Source organism: Dromiciops gliroides, chromosome 4 (assembly GCF_019393635.1).
Source record: "Dromiciops gliroides isolate mDroGli1 chromosome 4, mDroGli1.pri, whole genome shotgun sequence".
Taxonomy (NCBI): Eukaryota; Metazoa; Chordata; class Mammalia; order Microbiotheria; family Microbiotheriidae; genus Dromiciops; species Dromiciops gliroides.
The window spans coordinates 187,461,630-187,480,784 of record NC_057864.1 but is presented as its reverse complement, the minus strand read 5'-3'; the positions used below and the strand labels follow the sequence as shown (position 1 = coordinate 187,480,784).

Here is a 19,155-nt window from a genome sequence, read left to right as displayed (position 1 = left end):
TCCACTGTGCCAAACTGCTTCTTGGCTTTACCTCACAGTGTGATTGTGCTTTGTAAACCTTGTCACGTATAAATCTTTGATCCTGTGAGAGGAAACTCACTTGCCAAAGGCTAAGCGACAAATCAGCTTGTAGAAGTGAAGATGGGGAGAAGGAAGAGCTAACCCTCAGGGTCTTTTATCCCAATCCTGAGATGAATCGGGGTAGTAAAGAGGGAACCAGGTGTTCTTTTGCGGCTGCTTTTCATCCTGTACAACAAAAGGAAAAGGAACGCTCACTGGTATGAGGCGGGGGTTGCTCTTGTTTGCCTACCTTTGACCCTACAGAGCTTCAAACTTTTTCTCGTCCCCTCCTCCCTTTAGTCACGAACCAGGGACCACAATAGAAAGGAAAAAAAGGAGGAAGGGCAGGCGCTTCTTTCTGAGCTCCGCCCAGGGCAAATTTCCAATTACCCGGGGATAGGCACAGCTCCCCAAAGTCCGGTCCCTCCTTGCCACCACGCTCATATGTTGCATGCTGAAGAAGTTGGTGGGAGAGATGGGCTCATGGAACCACACTTCCCGGGCCCATGAACAGCCATTAGCTAGACTTGCCAAAGAAAAAAGTGTTCTTCCCTGCCCGAAACTTCCAATTCTTCTACTTGGCTCCCTAATGGGGCGGGAGCTTTCGGAAAGTTCGAATCCAGCATTTCCCAACAGAACCTGATGTTTCAAGCCCAACATTCCAAGAAAAGAACCCAGACGTTCCATACTGTACGTACCAAATTAACTGGGATGCTTCTGAAACTCAGCAGTGTTTTGAGTTTACCAGGAAGTGACCCAACCTGGGCGCCAGCACTGGTTCGGGCTTCAAGTTCAAATCTTAGGCACTCCAGAGTATCAATTATCTGTTTACAAAGGAAAGATGAACTTGAAAACGAACACTCTGAGAAGGGATGGGATAGGAGGTAGGGTTCATGCCACCACCACCCCTTAATCTAGATTGAGCTCAGAGAACATTTTTTTTATTGCTCAAATACCAGCACTTGCACCCACAACGCGTGACCACGAGTTAGGACTTTTTTCGGTAATGTAGCCCCTATGCCAGGGGCTTTTAATCTTTTGTGTCATGGGCACCTTTGTCAGTGTGGTGAAACCTACAGACCTCTTATCAGAGTTAAAAAATCACAATTGAAGGAAATGTTCAATGTAAATTAGAGGTTAATGGAAATAAAGTTGTAATTTTTCTTCCCATTCAACTTCAGGGACTCACTAGAATCTGTTGCCACGTTAAGAACCCACGGCCTGACTACACTCTCCACACTACAAAGCCAAACTCTCTCCATCCAACTCCACTACCCAAGTCTTCTACCATGGCCCAAACTCATCCTTATGCATGAGGGAGTTCTTCCTCACCCCTCAAATTCAATCCTTGCCAAATCTTGTCAATTCTATTCCACATTTCTCTCATCCACCCAGCCACATGACCACCACCATGACCTCTTAATTGTGCTCTCAAGACCGATAGTCTTCATTTTCTTTTTCTTTTTCCTTTTTTTTGGGGAAGGCAGGGTGAGGCAATTGGGGTTAAGTGACTTGCCCAGGGTCACACAGCTAGTAAGTTGTCAAGTGTCTGGATTTGAATTCAGGTCCTCCCGACTCCAGGGCCGGTGCTCTATCCACTGCACCACGTAGCTGCCCATAGTCTTCGCTTTATAATCCATCCATCCATAACCACCAAATTGGAATTCCTCAAGCACATTTCTGACCATGTCACTTCCCTTTTTAATGAGCTCCAGGTCACCCTATTGCTTCTAATATCAAACACAAATTCCTCTTGATGGTGGTGGCTTTTAAAATATGTCTCCAGGCTTTTTCTAAGCTGACTTCACATCACTTCCTCTCATGAAGTTAGGTGGCACAGCTGATGGAGCATTGGACTGGAATAAGCAACTAGGTGGTGCGGTGGATGGAACACAGGCCCTGGATTCAAGAGGACCTGAGTTCAAATCTGGCCTCAGACCCTTGACACATACTAGCTGTGTGACCCTGGGCAAGTCACTTAACCCCAATTGCCTCACACACAAAAAATTGTTTTAAAGGTACCATAGACAACAAAGTTATATCAGCACTAACCATATGCACCAAGTGATATAGTATCCACATTCTTAAAGGAGAAGTTAAGTTAGTTACAAGAGGAAATAGACAGCCACACCATACTTGTGGGGGAACTTCAACTTTCCCATCTCAGAACAAGATAAGTCTAACCAAAAAATAAACAAGAAAGGAGCTAAGGAGGTGAATAAAATTCTGGAAAAGTTAGACATGATAGATCTCTGGAGAAAACTGAATGAGGGTAGAAAAGAATATACCTTTTTCTTAGCAGTACATGTCACCTACACAAAAATTGACCATAAAAACTTCAAAATCAAATGTACAAAGGCAGAAGTATTAAATACATTGACTTCAGATCATAATGAAGTGAAAATTACATTCAGTACAGGGCAGTGAAAAAGTAGATTGAAAATTAATTGGAGGGGCAGCTAGGTGGTGCAGTGGATAGAGCACTGGCCCTGGATTCAGAAGGACCTGAGTTCAAATCTGGTCTCAGACACTTGACACTTAACTAGCTATGTGACCTTGGGCAAGTCACTTAACCCCAATTGCCTCACCAAAAAAAAAAAATTCAAAAAAAATTTAATTGGAAATTAAATCATCTAATCCTAATAATACATGTGTCACAGAACAAATCAATTAAATGTTACTACTACTAATTAATTATTATTAATTAATAATTTTTAAAAGGAGAATGACAACACTGAGACAACATACCAAAATTTATGGGATGCAGCCAACCAGTACTTAGAGGAAAACTTATCTCTGGTTGCTTAAATCAATGAAATAGAGAGAAAGCAGATCAATAAAGTTGGGTATACAACTAAAAAATAAACTAGAAAAAGAACAAATTAAAAATTTCCAATTAAGTACCAAATTGGAAATCCTGAAAACCAAAGATGAGATTAATAAAATTGAAAGTAAGAAAACTATTGAGCTAATAAAACTAGGAGCTGGCTTTATGAAAAACCAATAAAATAAATAAACCATTTGTTAGCTTGATTTTAAAAAAGGAAAAAGAAAACCAAATTACCAGTATCAAAAATGAAAAGGGTGAATTCACCACCAATGAAGAGCAAATTATAGCACCCATTAGGAAATATTTTGCCTAGTCACATGCCAATAAGTCTGAAAAGCAAAATCAAGCAAAATATGCATTTCCCAGATTAACAGAAGAGAAAAAATACTTAACCCCATCTCAGAAAAAGAAATTAAATAAGCCAGTAATGAACTCCCTAAGAAAAAAATCCCCAGGGCCAGATGGGTTCACAAGCAAATTCTACCAAACATTTAAAAAAATTAATTCCAACACTATATAAATTATTTGAGAAAATAGGCAAAGGAGTCCTCCAAACCCTTTTTATGATGCAAATATGGTGCTGATACCTAAACTAGGAAGAGGTAAAACAAAGAAATAAAACTATAGACCAATCTCTTTAATGCATATTGATACAAAAATTTTAAATAAAATATTAGCAAAGAAATTACAGCAACATATCACAAGGATCATACACTATAACCAGGTGAGATTTATACCAAAAATGCAGGGATGATTCAAGATTAGAAAAACTATCAGTATAATTGGCCATATCAATAACAAACCCAACAGAAATCATATGATTATCTCAATAGATGCAAAAAAAATTTTTTTTACAAAATACATCACCCATTCCTATTTTTAAAAAAAACACTAAAGAACATAGGAATAAAGGGAGCTTTTCTTAAAATGATATGCAGCATCTATCTAAAACATCAGCAAGCATTATCTGTAATGGAAATAAGTTAAAAGCCTTCCTAGTATGATCAGGAGTGAAACAAAGATACCTCTATTATTTAATATTGTACTAGAAATATAAGCTATAGCAATAAAAGAAGAAAAAAGAAATTGAAGGAATTAGAAATAGGCAATGTGGAAACAAAACTATCACTCTTTGCAGATGATATGATGGTACACTTAGAGAATCCTAGAGAATCAACTGAAAAATTACTTGAAATAATCAACAACTTTAACAAAGTTGCAGGATACAAAATAAACCCATATAAATTGTCAGCATTTCTATACATTGCCAACAAAGTCCAGCAGCAAGAAAGAGAAATTCCATTTAAAATAACTGTAGACAATATAAAATGCTTGGGAGTCCACCTGCCAAGACAAACCCAGGAACTATATGAATATAATTACAAAATCCTTTTCACACAAATAAAATTATATTGGAACAATTGGAAACATATCAATTTCTCATGCATAGGCCAAGCCAATATAATAAAAATGAAGATTCTACCTAAATTAATTGACTTAGTACCATATCAATCAAACTATCAAAAAACTAAAAAAAAACCCCAATAATAACAAAATTCATCTGGAAGAACAAAAGGTTATCAAGGGGATCAATGAAAAACATGCAAAAGAAGGTATTCTGGCAGTACCAGATTTTAAACTGTAGTATACAGCAGCAATTATCAAAACATTCTGGTACTGGCTAAGAAATCAAGCGGTGGATCAGTGAAATACATTAGACACAGTAGTAAATGACCATAGTAATCTACTGTTTGATAAACAAAAAGACCTCAGCTTCTGGGATGAGAGCTTACTATGTGACAAAAATTTCTAGGGAAAACTGAAAAACAGGCAGAGCCAAGATGGCAGAGGAAAGACAGTGAGCTCTCAAACTCATGACACAATTGCTCCAAAAACACATCCAAATAATGCCTTAGGACAATGCCTGGAGCAGCAAAACCCACAGAAGAATGTGCTGAAATCATCTTCTAACCAAGAACAGCTTGGAAGTTTGGAAGGAGAGAGCTGCTGTGCTGAGAGAGGAGTGGAGCCCAACCTCACAGTCACCCTGACACAGATCCAATCCCAGGAAGGCTTCACCAGAGAAGGAGACCCCCAGAGCCTCTGAATCAGCTGCAGTGCCAGTGTCATCTGGAACTAAGCTCACAGTCTGGTGAGAGGGCAAGGGGGAGACTTACAGGGGTCTATGCTGGTGCTGACGCAGAACTTGGGTTTTTCACCCCCTCTGGGAACCAGGAGGGGACTTGAGTAGCAGTGGCCCGGGCTAGTCAGAACTGACAACCACAACACACAAAGCTGGTTGATTAGCAAATTGGTCTGAGGTCATCTATGGACCAAGAAACAGGCCAGGCGAGTGAATAACCTGATCCTCCTTAAATCATATCACCTGGGACTTCTGAAGCTTGGGATATTGCAGTCTGGAAACAGTGCCCCACTTTAAGGAGCTAAAAGTCAAGTAAAAGAAAGGCAAGATGAGTAGACAGAGAAAGGTGAGGACCATAGAAAGTTTCTCCAGTGACAAGGAAGATCGAGGTGCACCCTCAGAGGAAGATGTCAACATCAGGGTCCCAAGCTTCCAAGAAAAATATTAATTGGTCTCAGGCCATAGAGGCACTCAAAAAGGACTTTGAAGATAAAGTTAGAGAGGTAGAGGAAAAAATGGAAAGAGAAATGAGGTTGATGCAGGAAAGACATGAGAAAACTGGAAAACAGTATGACAGAAATTAGGTATAGACCAACATCTCACAATGAATACCAAAGTAAGGTCAAAATGAGTACATATTTAGAAATAAAGTGTGATACTATAAGCAAATTGATAGAACAAGGAATAGTTTATCTGTATGACCTATGGAGAAGGGAAGAATTTATGACCAAACAGGAGATAAAGAGCATATGGATAATTTTGATTATATTAACTTTTAAAGAGTTTGCACAAACAAAACCAATGCAACCAAGATTAGAAGGAAAACAGAGAGCTGGGAAATAATTTTTACAGTAAGTGTCTCTGATAAAGGTCTTATTTCTCAAATATATAGAGAAGTGAGTCAAATTTATAAGAATACAAGTCATTCCTCAATTGATAAATATCAAAGGATATGAACAGGAAGTTTTCAGGTGAAGAAATTAAGTCTGAATATAGTCATGAAGAAATGCTCTAAATCACCATTGATTAGAGAAATGCACATTAGAACAACTTTAAGGTACCACCTCATGCCTATCAGATTGGCTAATATTACAGAAAAGAAAAATAATAAATGTTTAAAAGGTTCTGGAAAAATTAGGGCACTACTACATTGCTGGTGGAGTTGTAAACTGATCCAACCATTCTGTAGAACAATTTGGAACTATGCCCAAAGGGAAATCAAACTGTGTATGTCCTTTAACCCAGCAATACCAGTACTAGGTCTGTATCTCAAAGAGATCAAAGGAAAAAGAAAAGGACCTACATGTACAAAAAATATTTATAGCAGCTCTTTTTTGTTTTGTTTTGTTTTGGGTTTTTTGTGAGGCAATTAGGGTTAAGTGACTTGCCCAGGGTCACACAGCTAGTAAGTGTTAAGTGTCTGAGGCCAGATTTGAACTCAGGTCCTCCTGAATCCAGGGCCAGTGCTCTATCCATTGCACCACCTAGCTGTCCCTGCAGCTCTTTGTATGGTGTCAATGACTTGCAAAGTGAGGAAATGTCCATCAATTGGGAATGGCTGAACAAGTTGATGTAATGGAATACTATTGTGCGAAGAAATGATGAACAGGATGCTCTCAGACTATCCTGGAAAGACTTACATGAACTGATGCAAAGTGAAGTGAACAGAACCAGGAGAACATTGTACATAGTAACAGCAACATTGTGAGATGATATGAATACCATCTATGAATAACTTAGCTCTTCTAAGTAATTCAATGATCCAAGACAATTTCAAAGGACTCATCCAGAGAAAGAACTAATGGAGTCTAAATACACATCAGAGCATATTATTTTCAATTTTTTAACTTTGTGTGTTTTTTCCTTTAGGTCTGTTTCTTTCCTCACAACATGACTAATAAGGAAATGTTTTACCTGATTGCACATATATAACCTATATCAAATTGTTTACTGTTTTAAGGAAAGGAAAGTGAAGAAAGGGAGGGAGAAAATTTGGAAGTCAAAAAAATTTTAAATGAATGTTTAAAATTGTCTTTAGGGAGGGGCAGCTAGGTGGCGCAGTGGATAGAACACCGGCCCTGGAATCAGGAGTGCCTGAGTTCAAATCTGGCCTCAGACACTTAACACTTACTAGCTGTGTGACCCTGGGCAAGTCACTTAACCCCTATTGCCTCACTAAAAAAAAAAAAAAAAAGTTGTCTTTAGGGGCAATTTACGTGCAGTGGATAAAGCACCAGCCCTGGATTCAGGAGAACCTGAGTCCACATCTGGCCTCAAACACTCAACATTTGCTAGCTGTGTAACTCTGGGCAAGTCACTCACTTAACCCTTATTGCCCCACAAAACAAACAAATAAAATTGTCTTTACATATAATTGGAAAAATAAAATACTATTTTAAAAATAAATATTAATTGATTGGAAAAAAAAAATTGGACTGATTATATACTTTGCAGCCAAAAGTGGAGAAGCCCAATGTAGTCAGTTAAAACAAGACTATAACTCAGATCATGAGTTTCTTATTGCAAAATTCAGACTTAAATTGAAAAAAGTAGGGAAAGCCATCAAACCATAAAGATATCCCTTATGAATATGAAGTTGAAGTGATTAATAGATTTAAGGGATTAGATCTGGTATATAGAGTATCTGGACAGAGATTTGGAATATTATATGAAAGGCAACAACAAAAAAACATTCCAAAGAAAAAAGTGAGAGAATGCAAAATGATTGTCAGATGAGGCTTTACAAATAACTAAGAAAAGAAGGAAAACAAAAAGGGAAAGAGAAAGAAAGATATGCCCAAATGAATGCAGAATTCCAGAGAAGAAGGAGAGACAGGAATGTTTTCTTAAAAGAGTAATGCAGGGGCAGCTAGGTGGCACAGTGGATAGAGCACTGGCCCTGGATTCAGGAGTACCTGAGTTCAAATCCGGCCTCAGACACTTAACACTTACTAGCTGTGTGACCCTGGGCAAGTCACTTAACCCCAACTGCCTCACTAAAAAAAAAAAAAAAAAAAAATACTCATCATAGAAAAGGCTCTCCAAACCCAGGGGGGGAAAAAAGGAACTGTGGAATATGGATGCTGATTGGACCATACTATTTATTTTGGTTTTGGTGCTGTTGTTTTTCTGTTTTGAGGTTTTCCCTTTTTGCTCTGATTTTTCTCTTATAACATGACTAATGCAGAAATATGTTTAATGTTATTATATATATATATAACCTATATCAGATTACCTGCTGTCTAGGGGAGGGGTGGAGGAAGGGTAGGGAGGGAGAAAAATTTGAAATTGGAAATCTTATATAAACAAATGTTGAAAACTAAAAACAAACAAACAAATAAATAAATAAATGAAGTTGAAAAAAAGAAAAGAAAAAAAGATTCTTCAAGCTAGGCTTCAGCAATATATGAACTAAGAATTGCCAGAAGGGCAGGTTGGTTTTCTTTCTTTTTTTTTTAATATTTTATTATTCCCAGTTAGGTGTAAAGACAATTTTTAACATTCAATTGTTTCCTTTTTATTGTTTATTTATTAAAAATTTGTTTTACTGTAAATGTATTTGGGCAGAGAGAAGGACTTTATATAGAGGGTATAAATATAAATGGTCTTTGATGTGATGATACAAAAGAATTAAGGGGATAAAAAGGGAGTCTATGGGGAGGAGAGGAAAGGGGAGGTGGAATGGGATGAATTATATCATATGAAGAGGTGGAAAAAAACCTATTACAATAGAGGGAAAGAAAGGAGGGGGGAACATGGTTTCAACCCTATTCTCATTAGATTTGACTCAAAGAGGGAATAACATATACGTTCATTGGGATAAAGAAATTTAACTCATTCTTTAGGGAAACAAAAGGGGAAGGGAAAGGGGGGGACTGATAGAAGGGAGGACAAAAGCAAGGGAGAAAAGGGTAAAGAAAAGGGGGGGTGATAAAAAGGGAGGGCAGATCGGGGGAGGCAGGGGTAAGAAGTAAAACATCGGGGAGGAGGAATAGGGTGAAAGAAGGGGGGAAAAGTACAAAGGGGGTAAATAGAATGGAGGGGAATAGACAGTCAGTAATAATTGTGAATGTGAATGGGATGAACTCTGCTATAAAACAGAAGCAAATTGCAGAGTGGATTAAAAACCAGAACCCTACAATATGCTGTTTACAAGAAACACATTTGAAGCAGAGAGATACACACAGAGTAAAGGTAAAAGGCTGGAGCAGAATATATTATGCCTCAGCTAAAGTAAAAAAGGCAGGGGTAGCAATCCTTATCTCAGACAAAGTGCAGGCAAAAATAGATCTCATTAAAAGAGATAAGGAAGGAAATTACATCTTACTTAAAGGTACTATAGATAATGAAGTAATATCAATATTAAATATGTATGCGTCAAGTGGTATAGCATCCAAGTTCTTAGAGGAGAAGTTAAATGAGTTACAAGAGGAATTAGATAGTAATACTATACTAGTGGGGGATCTGAATCTCCCCCTCTCAGAATTAGATAAATCTAGCCAAAAAATAAATAAGAAAGAAGTGAAAGAGGTGAATAGATTACTAGAAAAGTTAGACATGATAGATGTCTGGAGAAAATTGAATGGGGATAGAAAGGAATATACCTTTTTCTCAGCAGTACATGGCACATTTTCAAAAATTGACCATGTATTAGGGCACAAAAACATCATAGTCAAATGTAGAAAGGCAGAAATAGTAAATGCATCCTTCTCAGATCATGATGCAATAAAAATTACATGTAAGAAAGTAAAAAAAAAAATTTGTTTTATACTTAAACACAAAATGAGAAAAGAAAAAAATTGCCATGTACACAGCAGAACACAGGAGTGGATTTATTATAAAACAATAAATTTCCACTCCAAGAAAACCTATATAATAAATACTATACAATGTTTTCCAATCTGCCCAGTTTTTCTTTGCTTCCTTATTGGTTTACTTTTGTTCTCTGCTTTTCCCTTTTTGTTTGTTTGTTTTTTGGTTTTTTGTTTGTTTGGGTTTTTTGCAAGGCAGTGAGGATTGAGTGACTTGCCCAGGGTCACACAGCCATTGTCAAGTGTCTGAGGCTGGATTTGAACTCAGGTCCTCCTGAATCCAAGGCCAGTGCTTTATCCACTGCACCACCTAGCTGCCCCCTGCTGTGCCCTTTTTACTTTATTCTTTTTCCCCCCTTCACTGCCCTCACCCTAAAGAAGGCTGCAATTAAGCATGGATATATCTACATATACATGAATATCTATACACATACACATATGTACACATATACACTCATACAGATATATGTAAGACTGTACTATGCTTATTTCTACCCATCATCTGTTTCTCTGAAGGTAGATAGCATCTTCCATGCCTTTCCAAGTCAACCAGCTCATCTCTACACCAAAGCCTCTTAAACTATAGGTCTTTCTCAGATGAAAAGAGGTCACAGGTAGAAAAAGTTTAAGAAGCCCTGTCCTACACCACAGCAATATTCCAACCCAAACATATCCTATCTGAGAGATTGTCCATGAAAAATTTTTCCCAATTTTCTGAATTTCTTCTATTCTTGGCTACATAGGTTTTATTTATACAAGAAAAAATTATTTTAAGATAATCAAAATTATCCATTTTATACTTCAACACTGCTCTCAGTTTATAATATAGCTTAAGGTCTGATACCATTGGAATTACTTTCTTTACATCATTTTTTCCTGGTTTCTTTGAAGTTCCTGATCTTTTGTTCTTCCAAATGAATTTTGTTATTATTTTTTTCTAACTCAGTAAAATAATTTTTGATAATTTAAGTGGGATGACATTGAGTCAATAGATTAGTTAGGTAAAATTGTCATTTTAAAAATTATATTGGCTGTACCTACTCATGAACATTAAATATTACTTCAATTATTTGGATCTGAGTTTATTTGTATAAAAAGCGTTTTATGTTTATGTTCAAATGGTTCCTGCATGTGCTTTGGTAGGTATATACTCAGGTATTTAAACTGTCTAGTTATTTTAAATGGTCTAAAACAATATTGAATACTATTGCTGATACATAATATAGTTTCTCTATTTTCCTCTTTTCACTAAATTTAGTTTAACTTTAACTTTGTCTGAGATTATGATTACTATCCCTACTTTTTTTAACATAAAAATTCTATTCCTGCCTTTTATTTTATCTTTATGGGTATCTCTTATTTTTATAATGTTTCCTGAAAACAATATATTGTTGAATTCAAATTTTTATTCTGCTATACATTTCCATTCTATGGATAAATTTATCCCATTCACATTCCAAGCTACGTGTGTTGTGTATTTTCCTCCTTTCTGTTTTTCCTCATTATTCTTCTCACCCTATTTATCCTATCTTTCCTCACTCCTTTGCTTTACTTCTACCTGCTACCTTGCCCTCTTGTTCCTTACCCTACCCATCCCTCTAAGAGTTCCTGCTGCCCCACCCCCATCTCCTTTTAACCCATTCCTGATGAGAGTTAGGTTCCATCACTACCTTCACCCCCTTCCCCTACTAGCTCCTTCTGTATGGATTTTTCCTTTTGTGCCTCATTTGTATGACAATTACCACTTTTAAATCTCCCTACAGAGTTTTGGGGTTTTTTTTTTTAGAATCACCCCCATCATACTCAGGTCAGCCAAAGACTTTCTATCTACCCATATAATAAAGGACAGTCATAAAAGTACCACTAATATTTTCACATATAAGAAGCAAACACTTTGTCCTTAATGAGTCTCTTATAAGTTGTCTTTAATGTTTACTTTATATTTCTCCTGGATATTGTGGTAAAAATTATTTGTGATAAAATTATTATTGCAGTTTTTAGCTGACTCATTTGAGAGGGGCCACACCTGGCCCACCCTGAAGTTACATATACTACTGAGGTCAGAAGGAGAGCTCTCCATAGGCAGTTTTTTGAAAGACTTCCCCTTTTGGGGGAGTAAAGATTGAACACTCCCTGAAGGGAAGTGGAGGGTTCTTCCAGAATGCTAGGTTCTTCTGGAATGCACTCACTCTCTGGTCTCTACCCTTCTGGTGGCGCGAGCAATGGCAGACATTCCAGGTGTTGGAAACCACCACCACTCCTAACCCCCAACCTGCAGAAGAAGAAAAAACAAACCCATTTGAAATGGTCTGATGTTCTACCATTGGCATTATTCTATCTACTCAGTAGACCAAGAAGAGAACTTCATATATCTCCTTATGAAATGCTTTTTGGTCATCCTTCTATCCATGCTAAAGCTTTCTCCCCAGTTTATACATCACCCCCCAGTTATACATCTCCCCCACCTTTCCCCTCCCCCTACTTAACCTTTGCTCCTTGAAACCGTCTTTTTTTGGTTTTGTTTTTGAAAGGCATTGGAAAGACCTGGAGTTTCACCTCATGAGCATAAAAGGGTGCTTAGCTAACCGTTTGCTTTTTTGGGTTTGTTTTTGGTTTGGTTTTGCTTTTGACTTTTGTTTCTTTTGCTTTCTTTTTAACTCAATTTTGTAAACTAAGTGAATTTTCAAAGACGTTTTAAGTATATGCTGTGGGGCCATTGGGCCTCAGAAGCTATCACAATTTTTTTTGAGAGAACTATGGATTTGATGAGTTTGTTTATGGGGTTACGTTTGTGGTTTTTTTTTAAGAGTTATTGAAACCTATTGCTTGATTTATCAATGAACATATTGAATATTGAGTCTTGCTGATTGAAGTTTTATTTCTTTTTGATAAATTGATTATCACTTTAAGTATCTGTTATTGTCATACTAGATAGAGAATTCATGTACAAGATGATGTGTCTACTTGCTCGAAGATTATGTAATAATGTCTAATATTATCAGCTGTTTACATTCATTTATATGTCATTATACTCTGGATATGGTTTGGAATTATTGTATATATCGCAAGTATATCCTCAGCTATGCAGTATAACATGCATTTTTACCATCATACTGTCTTTGGTGAAATTAATATGAGATTTATGAATTATGGAAACTTATCATTTCAGAGACTAACTGCTCTTATAGTGAGTTTGATGCAGGCCCTGGAGAGAATATCAAGAGGAGAGACAGGTATACGTAAGTCCATGATTTGCTTATGATGGTGACTATGTAGACCACAATTGCTGGACATAATCCAGTTTCTTCCTCTCTCCCTCCTAAAATAGCCTGGTGTCATGGAAGCTCCAACACATGCACCTAATTTAACTTAATCTGTTTTCTTTTTCTTTCACTCAGTCTGATGACATGGTCAGAATCCATCCACCTGTGGCCTAGCACAATTGCTGGATGTCTCAGAACCATGAGATGTGGTATGGTAACCTCTCCATAACATTTTCAGGTGTTATAGACACATTACTAAATTTGGCTTTGATCCAGATACATGGTGGTAAGAAGTGTCATAGATTGCCTAACTACCTCAACCTTGTATTATTATATAAAGGAGGGGAAGGTAATGGAATGTAATATTATATATATATATATATATATATAGAGAGAGAGAGAGAGAGAGAGAGAGAGAGAGAGAGAGAGAGAGAGTTTGAGTACGAGTTATATTTTGAAGAACTCTCACTGTTTAATTTGATCATTGACAATGCTATGCTAAGGATTAGTAAAAATCCAGCAGTTCAACAGCTAAAGAAGTGAGTCCAGAAACAACCAGAGTCCAGACCAGAGTTCAGCTTTCCAGACCAGAGTCTAGTTTTCTCCTGATGACATCTTACCACTCCAAGAAGACAAGAGCTCAGAGACTTTAAATGAACAGGTTTTTTTTGTTGTTTTTCTTTTTTTCCTTCTGTTATTATATACACCATGTGTAACATGTACTCTCTGCAGAGGCCCTCCCTCTGCAGGCCAGTGTCAAAGTGCCAGTTCATGAGGGACTGCCCCTCTGGACAAAACTTTCTTCTCTCCCTTTTCTATATTGTTATTAACATATTGTTTGCTAGCATAGGGTATTGTTATTTTTGGCTGTTTCATCGAGCAAACGTGTTTTCCGAAGAAACAAAGGTGGGGAATGTGGTAAAAATTATTTGCGATAAAATTATTATTGCATTTTTTAGCTGACTCATTTGGGAGGGGCCACACCTGGCCCATGCTGAAGTTACATATACTACTGAGGTCAGAAGGAGAGCTCTCCATAGGCAGTTTTTTGAAGGACCTCCTCTTTTGGGGGAGGAAAGATTGAATGCTCCCTGAAGGGAAACAGAGGGTTCTTCCGGAACACACTTTCTCTCTGGTGTCTGCTGTCCCGGTGGCGCAAGCAACTGTAGACTGTCCAGGTTTGGGTGAGTTAATTACGGAAAACCCTAAATTCCTTTGAACTAGCTTAATTGGAAATGATCTGGGGATTGCGTAGGTGAAGTTTAGAGTTGAGTATTTATCTATATTTCTTTTTTTCCTATTTCTTTATCTTTGATTTTTATTAGTTTTACCTTTTTTGTTTAATTAATTCCCAAGTAATAAAATCTGATCCTTTTGTGAATTAAAGCTTAAAGGCTCCTTTCTTATTGGCCTGGGAGAAATATCTAAAAAGGGCAGTTCAGAAGGAAGGGTGAACCTAAAAGGTCCCTCATTATTTCTGGGACCCCAATATTAAGGGAAGTCACCCAAATAATGCTCCACATATCAAATTTTGGCCCTCACAATACTATATGTTGAATTTTCCCTTAAATTCTGGGAGTTTTGTCACAAAAATCCAAAAGTCTTCCAATTTATTAAATATCCATTTTTTTTCCATTCAGGATTAGACTTAACTTTGCTGGGTAAGTTACCCCTGGTCATAACCCAGATCTTTTTTTTTTTTTTTTTTTGCAGGGCAATGGGGATTAAGTGACTTGCCCAGGGTCACACAGCTAGTAAGTGTCAAGTGTCTGAGGCCAGATTTGAACTCAGGTACTCCTGACTCCAGGGCTGGTGCTCTATCTACTGTGCCACCTAGTTGCCCCCAACCCCAGATCTTTTGCTCTACAGAATATAGTATTCCTAGACCTAGAGTCCTTCAGTGTAGTAGCTGCTAGGTCTTGTGTAATTCTTATTGTAGCTCTAAGATATTTAAATGTTCTTTTCTTGATGTTTCCAGTATTTTCTCCTTGACCTGGGAGCTTTGAAACTTGCTATGCTATTCCTGTAGGTTTTTCTCCTGGGTTCTCTTTCAGGTCACCACCTGGTGGATTTCTTCTATTTCTGCTTTGCCTTCTTGTTCTAGAACTTTAGGGCAATTTTCCTTGATAATTTCTTGTAATGTTGTATCAAGATTCTTCTTTTTATCATAATTTTCAGGTAGTCAAGTTATTCTTATGTTAATTCTCCTCTATCTTCTCCAGATCAGTTGTTTTTCTGATGAGATGTTTCACTTTCTCTTCTATTTTTTCATTCTTTTGGTTTTGTTTTATGATTTCTTATTGTCTTAGAATGCCGTTATTTTCCCCTTGCTGAATTCTAGTTTTCAAGGAATTATTTTCTTCCTTAACTTTTTGATTCTCTATTTCAAGTTGGTTGACTTTCTTTTCATGATTTTCTTGATTTTCTTAGATTGCTCTTGATTTTTTTCCCTAATTTTTCCTCAATATCTCTTATTTGGCTTTTAAAGTCCTCTTTAAGTTCTTCCAAGAACTCTTTTTGTTCTTGGGACCATTTGACATTTCCCATTGAAAAAGGAGTTGCTGGAGCAGCTAGGTGGTGCAGTGGATAGAGCACTGGCCCTGGAGTCAGGAGTACCTGAGTTCAAATCCTGCCTCAGACACTTAACACTAACTGGCTGTGTGACCCTGGGCAAGTCACTTAACCCCAATTGCCTCACTAAAAAAAAAAAAAGGGAGTTGCTTTCTGAGTCCCATTATCTTCCTCTGAATAGGAACCCATATCTTCTCCATCCCCATAGTAACTGTCAATTCTTTCTCCTTTCCTTGCTCATTTTTTAAATTTTATTTTTGTTTTATTTTGTTTTTAGTAATTATTTCCTGAGGTCTGTCTTGGGGTCCAACCATGGGCTCTTCTCTTTGCTCCTAAGCCACAGCTGGGTCCCCAGCCATACTGTCCTGCAAATGATCTGGCTCCCTGTGGTTCCTCTGGTGGCTGCAAACTGCAACTGTCCTCTCTGACCTGAAACTGAAACAAGGGACTATGTTCTCCTCCAGGTGCCCACAGCCCACATGGTCACCGCCCCTTGCTACTACACCCACCAGGTTTATGCTAGCTCTTTCTCTCCGTAGTCATAGCCCAGACTGCATCTGGTCAGCAGAGCTGTACTTGGCATTCCTCAACCATGGAAGGTCTTTTAATCTTCTCCCGCTTAACCATCAGATTCTCACACTGTCTGTAAGATGAAAGTTTCTAAGGCTGAGGCAGCCTCTGGACCCAGCAGCCTATGGGATGTGTTTGTTGATTCTGCAGAGTCAGCCTGGAGGTATTAGCACTTTACTCAGGCCAAGCCTCTGTCCCATGAGGTCAGATCTTTTCAAATTGTCTTAGGAGGACATCTGCTTTACTCAGTGTTTATTTCTGCTGCTCTGAGGTGATGTTTTCTTTTTTTTGTGGAGGAAATTTGGAGAGCTGAAAAGTTTTCTGACCTACTCTGCCATCTTCCCAGAATTCTCTCCAAAATTCAATTTTTGCATTTGACATTTTTTTTTTGGTGAGGCAATTGGGGTTAAGTGACTTGCCCAGGGTCACACAGCTAGTAAATGTTAAGTGTCTGAGGTCGGATTTGAACTAAGGTCCTTCTGAACCCAGGGCTGGTGCTCTATCCACTGTGCCACCTAGCTGCCCCTCAAAATTCAATTTAAAAAAATTTTTAATTCCAAATTTTCTCCCTCCCTCCCTAAGATGATAAGCAATTTATTTCATATGTGTAATCATGTAAAACATTTCCATATTGGTCATGTTGTAAAAGAAACAGACCTAAAGAAAAAAACATGAAAAAACTTAAGAAAGTGAAAAATAGTATGCTTCAAACTGCATTCACACTGCATCAGTTCTTTCTCTGGAGGTGGATAGCATTTTCTATCATCAGAGATGTCACTCACAGTTGATCATCTAACAATGTTCCTGTTACTGTATACAATGTTCTCCTGATACTATTCACTTCACTTTGCATCAGTTCATATAAGGGATGTGTGGTTGCTTAAATGTTTTCACTGGTAGGGTACTAACTTAAATTGGGCAAAAGTTAGGGCAAAAAGAAACCAGGGTGAACAAAGGGAAACTAAAAGAGCAAGAGAGAAACAAAAAGACAGGGGAGTGAAGCAATTCTCATGCCCTGTCACTTCATGTTGCCTTTAACATTTTCCCATAAGACCCAAAGCCCCAGGAGCCATAGCTCCTCAACAGATCAACTCCATGACCTTTTCACAGTCATTGGCTTACCTTCCCATTTAGGAGGTTTAGTGAAAAAGGTTGGAGGTAAAAGCCCACTTGGTGGATTCCCAGGAAAGACTTTAGAAATATTCTAAAAATATTTGCTTGTGAGTTAATCCTTTTCCCTGCCCCTATGACTTTCAGGATGACCTGGAAGAAAGCCTTATGTTTTGTGATTAACACTGATTACTTCTTTGATAAACTATAGACTCATAAAATCACTAAGGACCAAATTGTTGATTATTTCTTTTTTTTTTTTTTATAATTTCTTTTTTTTTTTTTTTAGTGAGGCAGTTGGGGTTAAGTGACTTGCCCAGGGCCACACAGCTAGTAAGTGTCAAGTGCCTGAGGCTGGATTTGAACTCAGGTACTCCTGACTCCAGGGCTGGTGCTCTATCCACTGCGCCACCTAGCTGCCCTGATTATTTCTTAAGATGAAAATCTTTAGTGATCTAGGACCCTTGATGGGCTTAGCATTCAAAACTTAAAACAATCATATATAATAATAGATATAAATGTTCATTTACTGATGATGCGTCCTGAAGCTTTTGGCCAAATATAACCACAAGCATAGTAATAATATTAATTATAATAATCTCTTCCATTAGAATAGGATTTTAAGTTTTCAAAGAATTTTTACATCTATTATCTTCCCCACAGACTTGTAAATGAGGTAACACAGTGGATAGAGCAGTGGCCCTGGAGTCAAGAGGACCCAAGTTCAAATCTCACTTCAGGTACTTACTAGCTGTGTGACCCTGGGCAAGTCACTTAACCCCAATTGCCTTAAACATCCATGGCCATCTCTATTCATCCTGATATATGTCTTGCCACTGGACCCAAATGACTCTGGAGGAGAGAGTGAGGTTGGTGACCTTGCACAGCCCTCCCTCACTTAAATCTAATTCATTGCAAGTCACGACATCACCCTGATGTCAAGGTCCTCTTCAAGAACGAAGGACAAAACAACAAAAATGAGGTAGACAGAGCAGGGCTGATGAGGAAACTGAGGAATAGAGAGATAAGGAAGTCAAAGAAATGGCATATGATTACACTATCCATTTGAGAAGGGAGCAAAACAGGAACATAAGATTGGGTGTCCTGACTCTCAGCCCTGAACAGACTTGGGAAAAGAGGAAGCCCAGCTATTCCGGGTATCTTCCCAACTGGCTCTGTTCCATTGACTAGTCTGAGTCCAGACCTTTTTAGGGAGGGGTAGAAGAGGAGCTGCGGCAAGAGCCACGGGTTGCGGGGGCTGCCAGACTTCAGTTCTCCTGAAGCAGCGGTGAGCCGTGCCGCGTCCCAGTCTGGCTTATTTAACTCCAAAGATACTGGGAAAGGATCCATCCTTAACCGTCTGTCATTCGGTCTTTCAGTCCCCGGACCAAATGCTTCCATGTGCTCTGGCGAGACTGGGACCCAGAAAGGGACGCAGCGGGGGTGGGCATCAGCGATATCCTTGACCTCTTCCACGGGCGCGAATTGCCCTAGAAGCGAAGCCCTGGGAAGACTAATCTCGAAGACAACCGATGACATCACCGTCTTGATTTGCCCGTGATGTATTCAGGTGAGGCAAGGGGGTCTCCTCATTGGAGCGTCCGCCCGCAAGCGGACCTCTTTTTACCCCGAATAAAACTCTTAAGGGGTCTGGCCTGGAAGGAGAGGACAACCCCTCTGGGATAAGAGAGAGATCTCGGCCAGCACGTCTGACTTTAGAAATAGTTTAAAGGGTGGGGCTTGCGCCCTCTGAGCCTAGGAACGCCTGCCTGAGGAGATCGGACGCTGCCTCAGCCC

At 38.4% G+C, this 19,155-nt stretch overlaps 1 protein-coding gene across 1 annotated transcript in view; it reads right to left on the bottom strand.

The window, feature by feature from the left end:
* LOC122754822 (beta-1,4 N-acetylgalactosaminyltransferase 2-like) overlaps positions 1 to 18,897 on the bottom strand; it is an 80,229-nt gene extending 61,332 nt beyond the window's left edge. Inside the window, 2 exon segments of the mRNA XM_044003274.1 lie at positions 759 to 884; positions 18,529 to 18,897. Of these exon segments, the coding sequence (XP_043859209.1) occupies positions 759 to 884; positions 18,529 to 18,897 (495 nt within the window).
* Between the last annotated feature and the right edge of the window lie 258 nt (positions 18,898 to 19,155).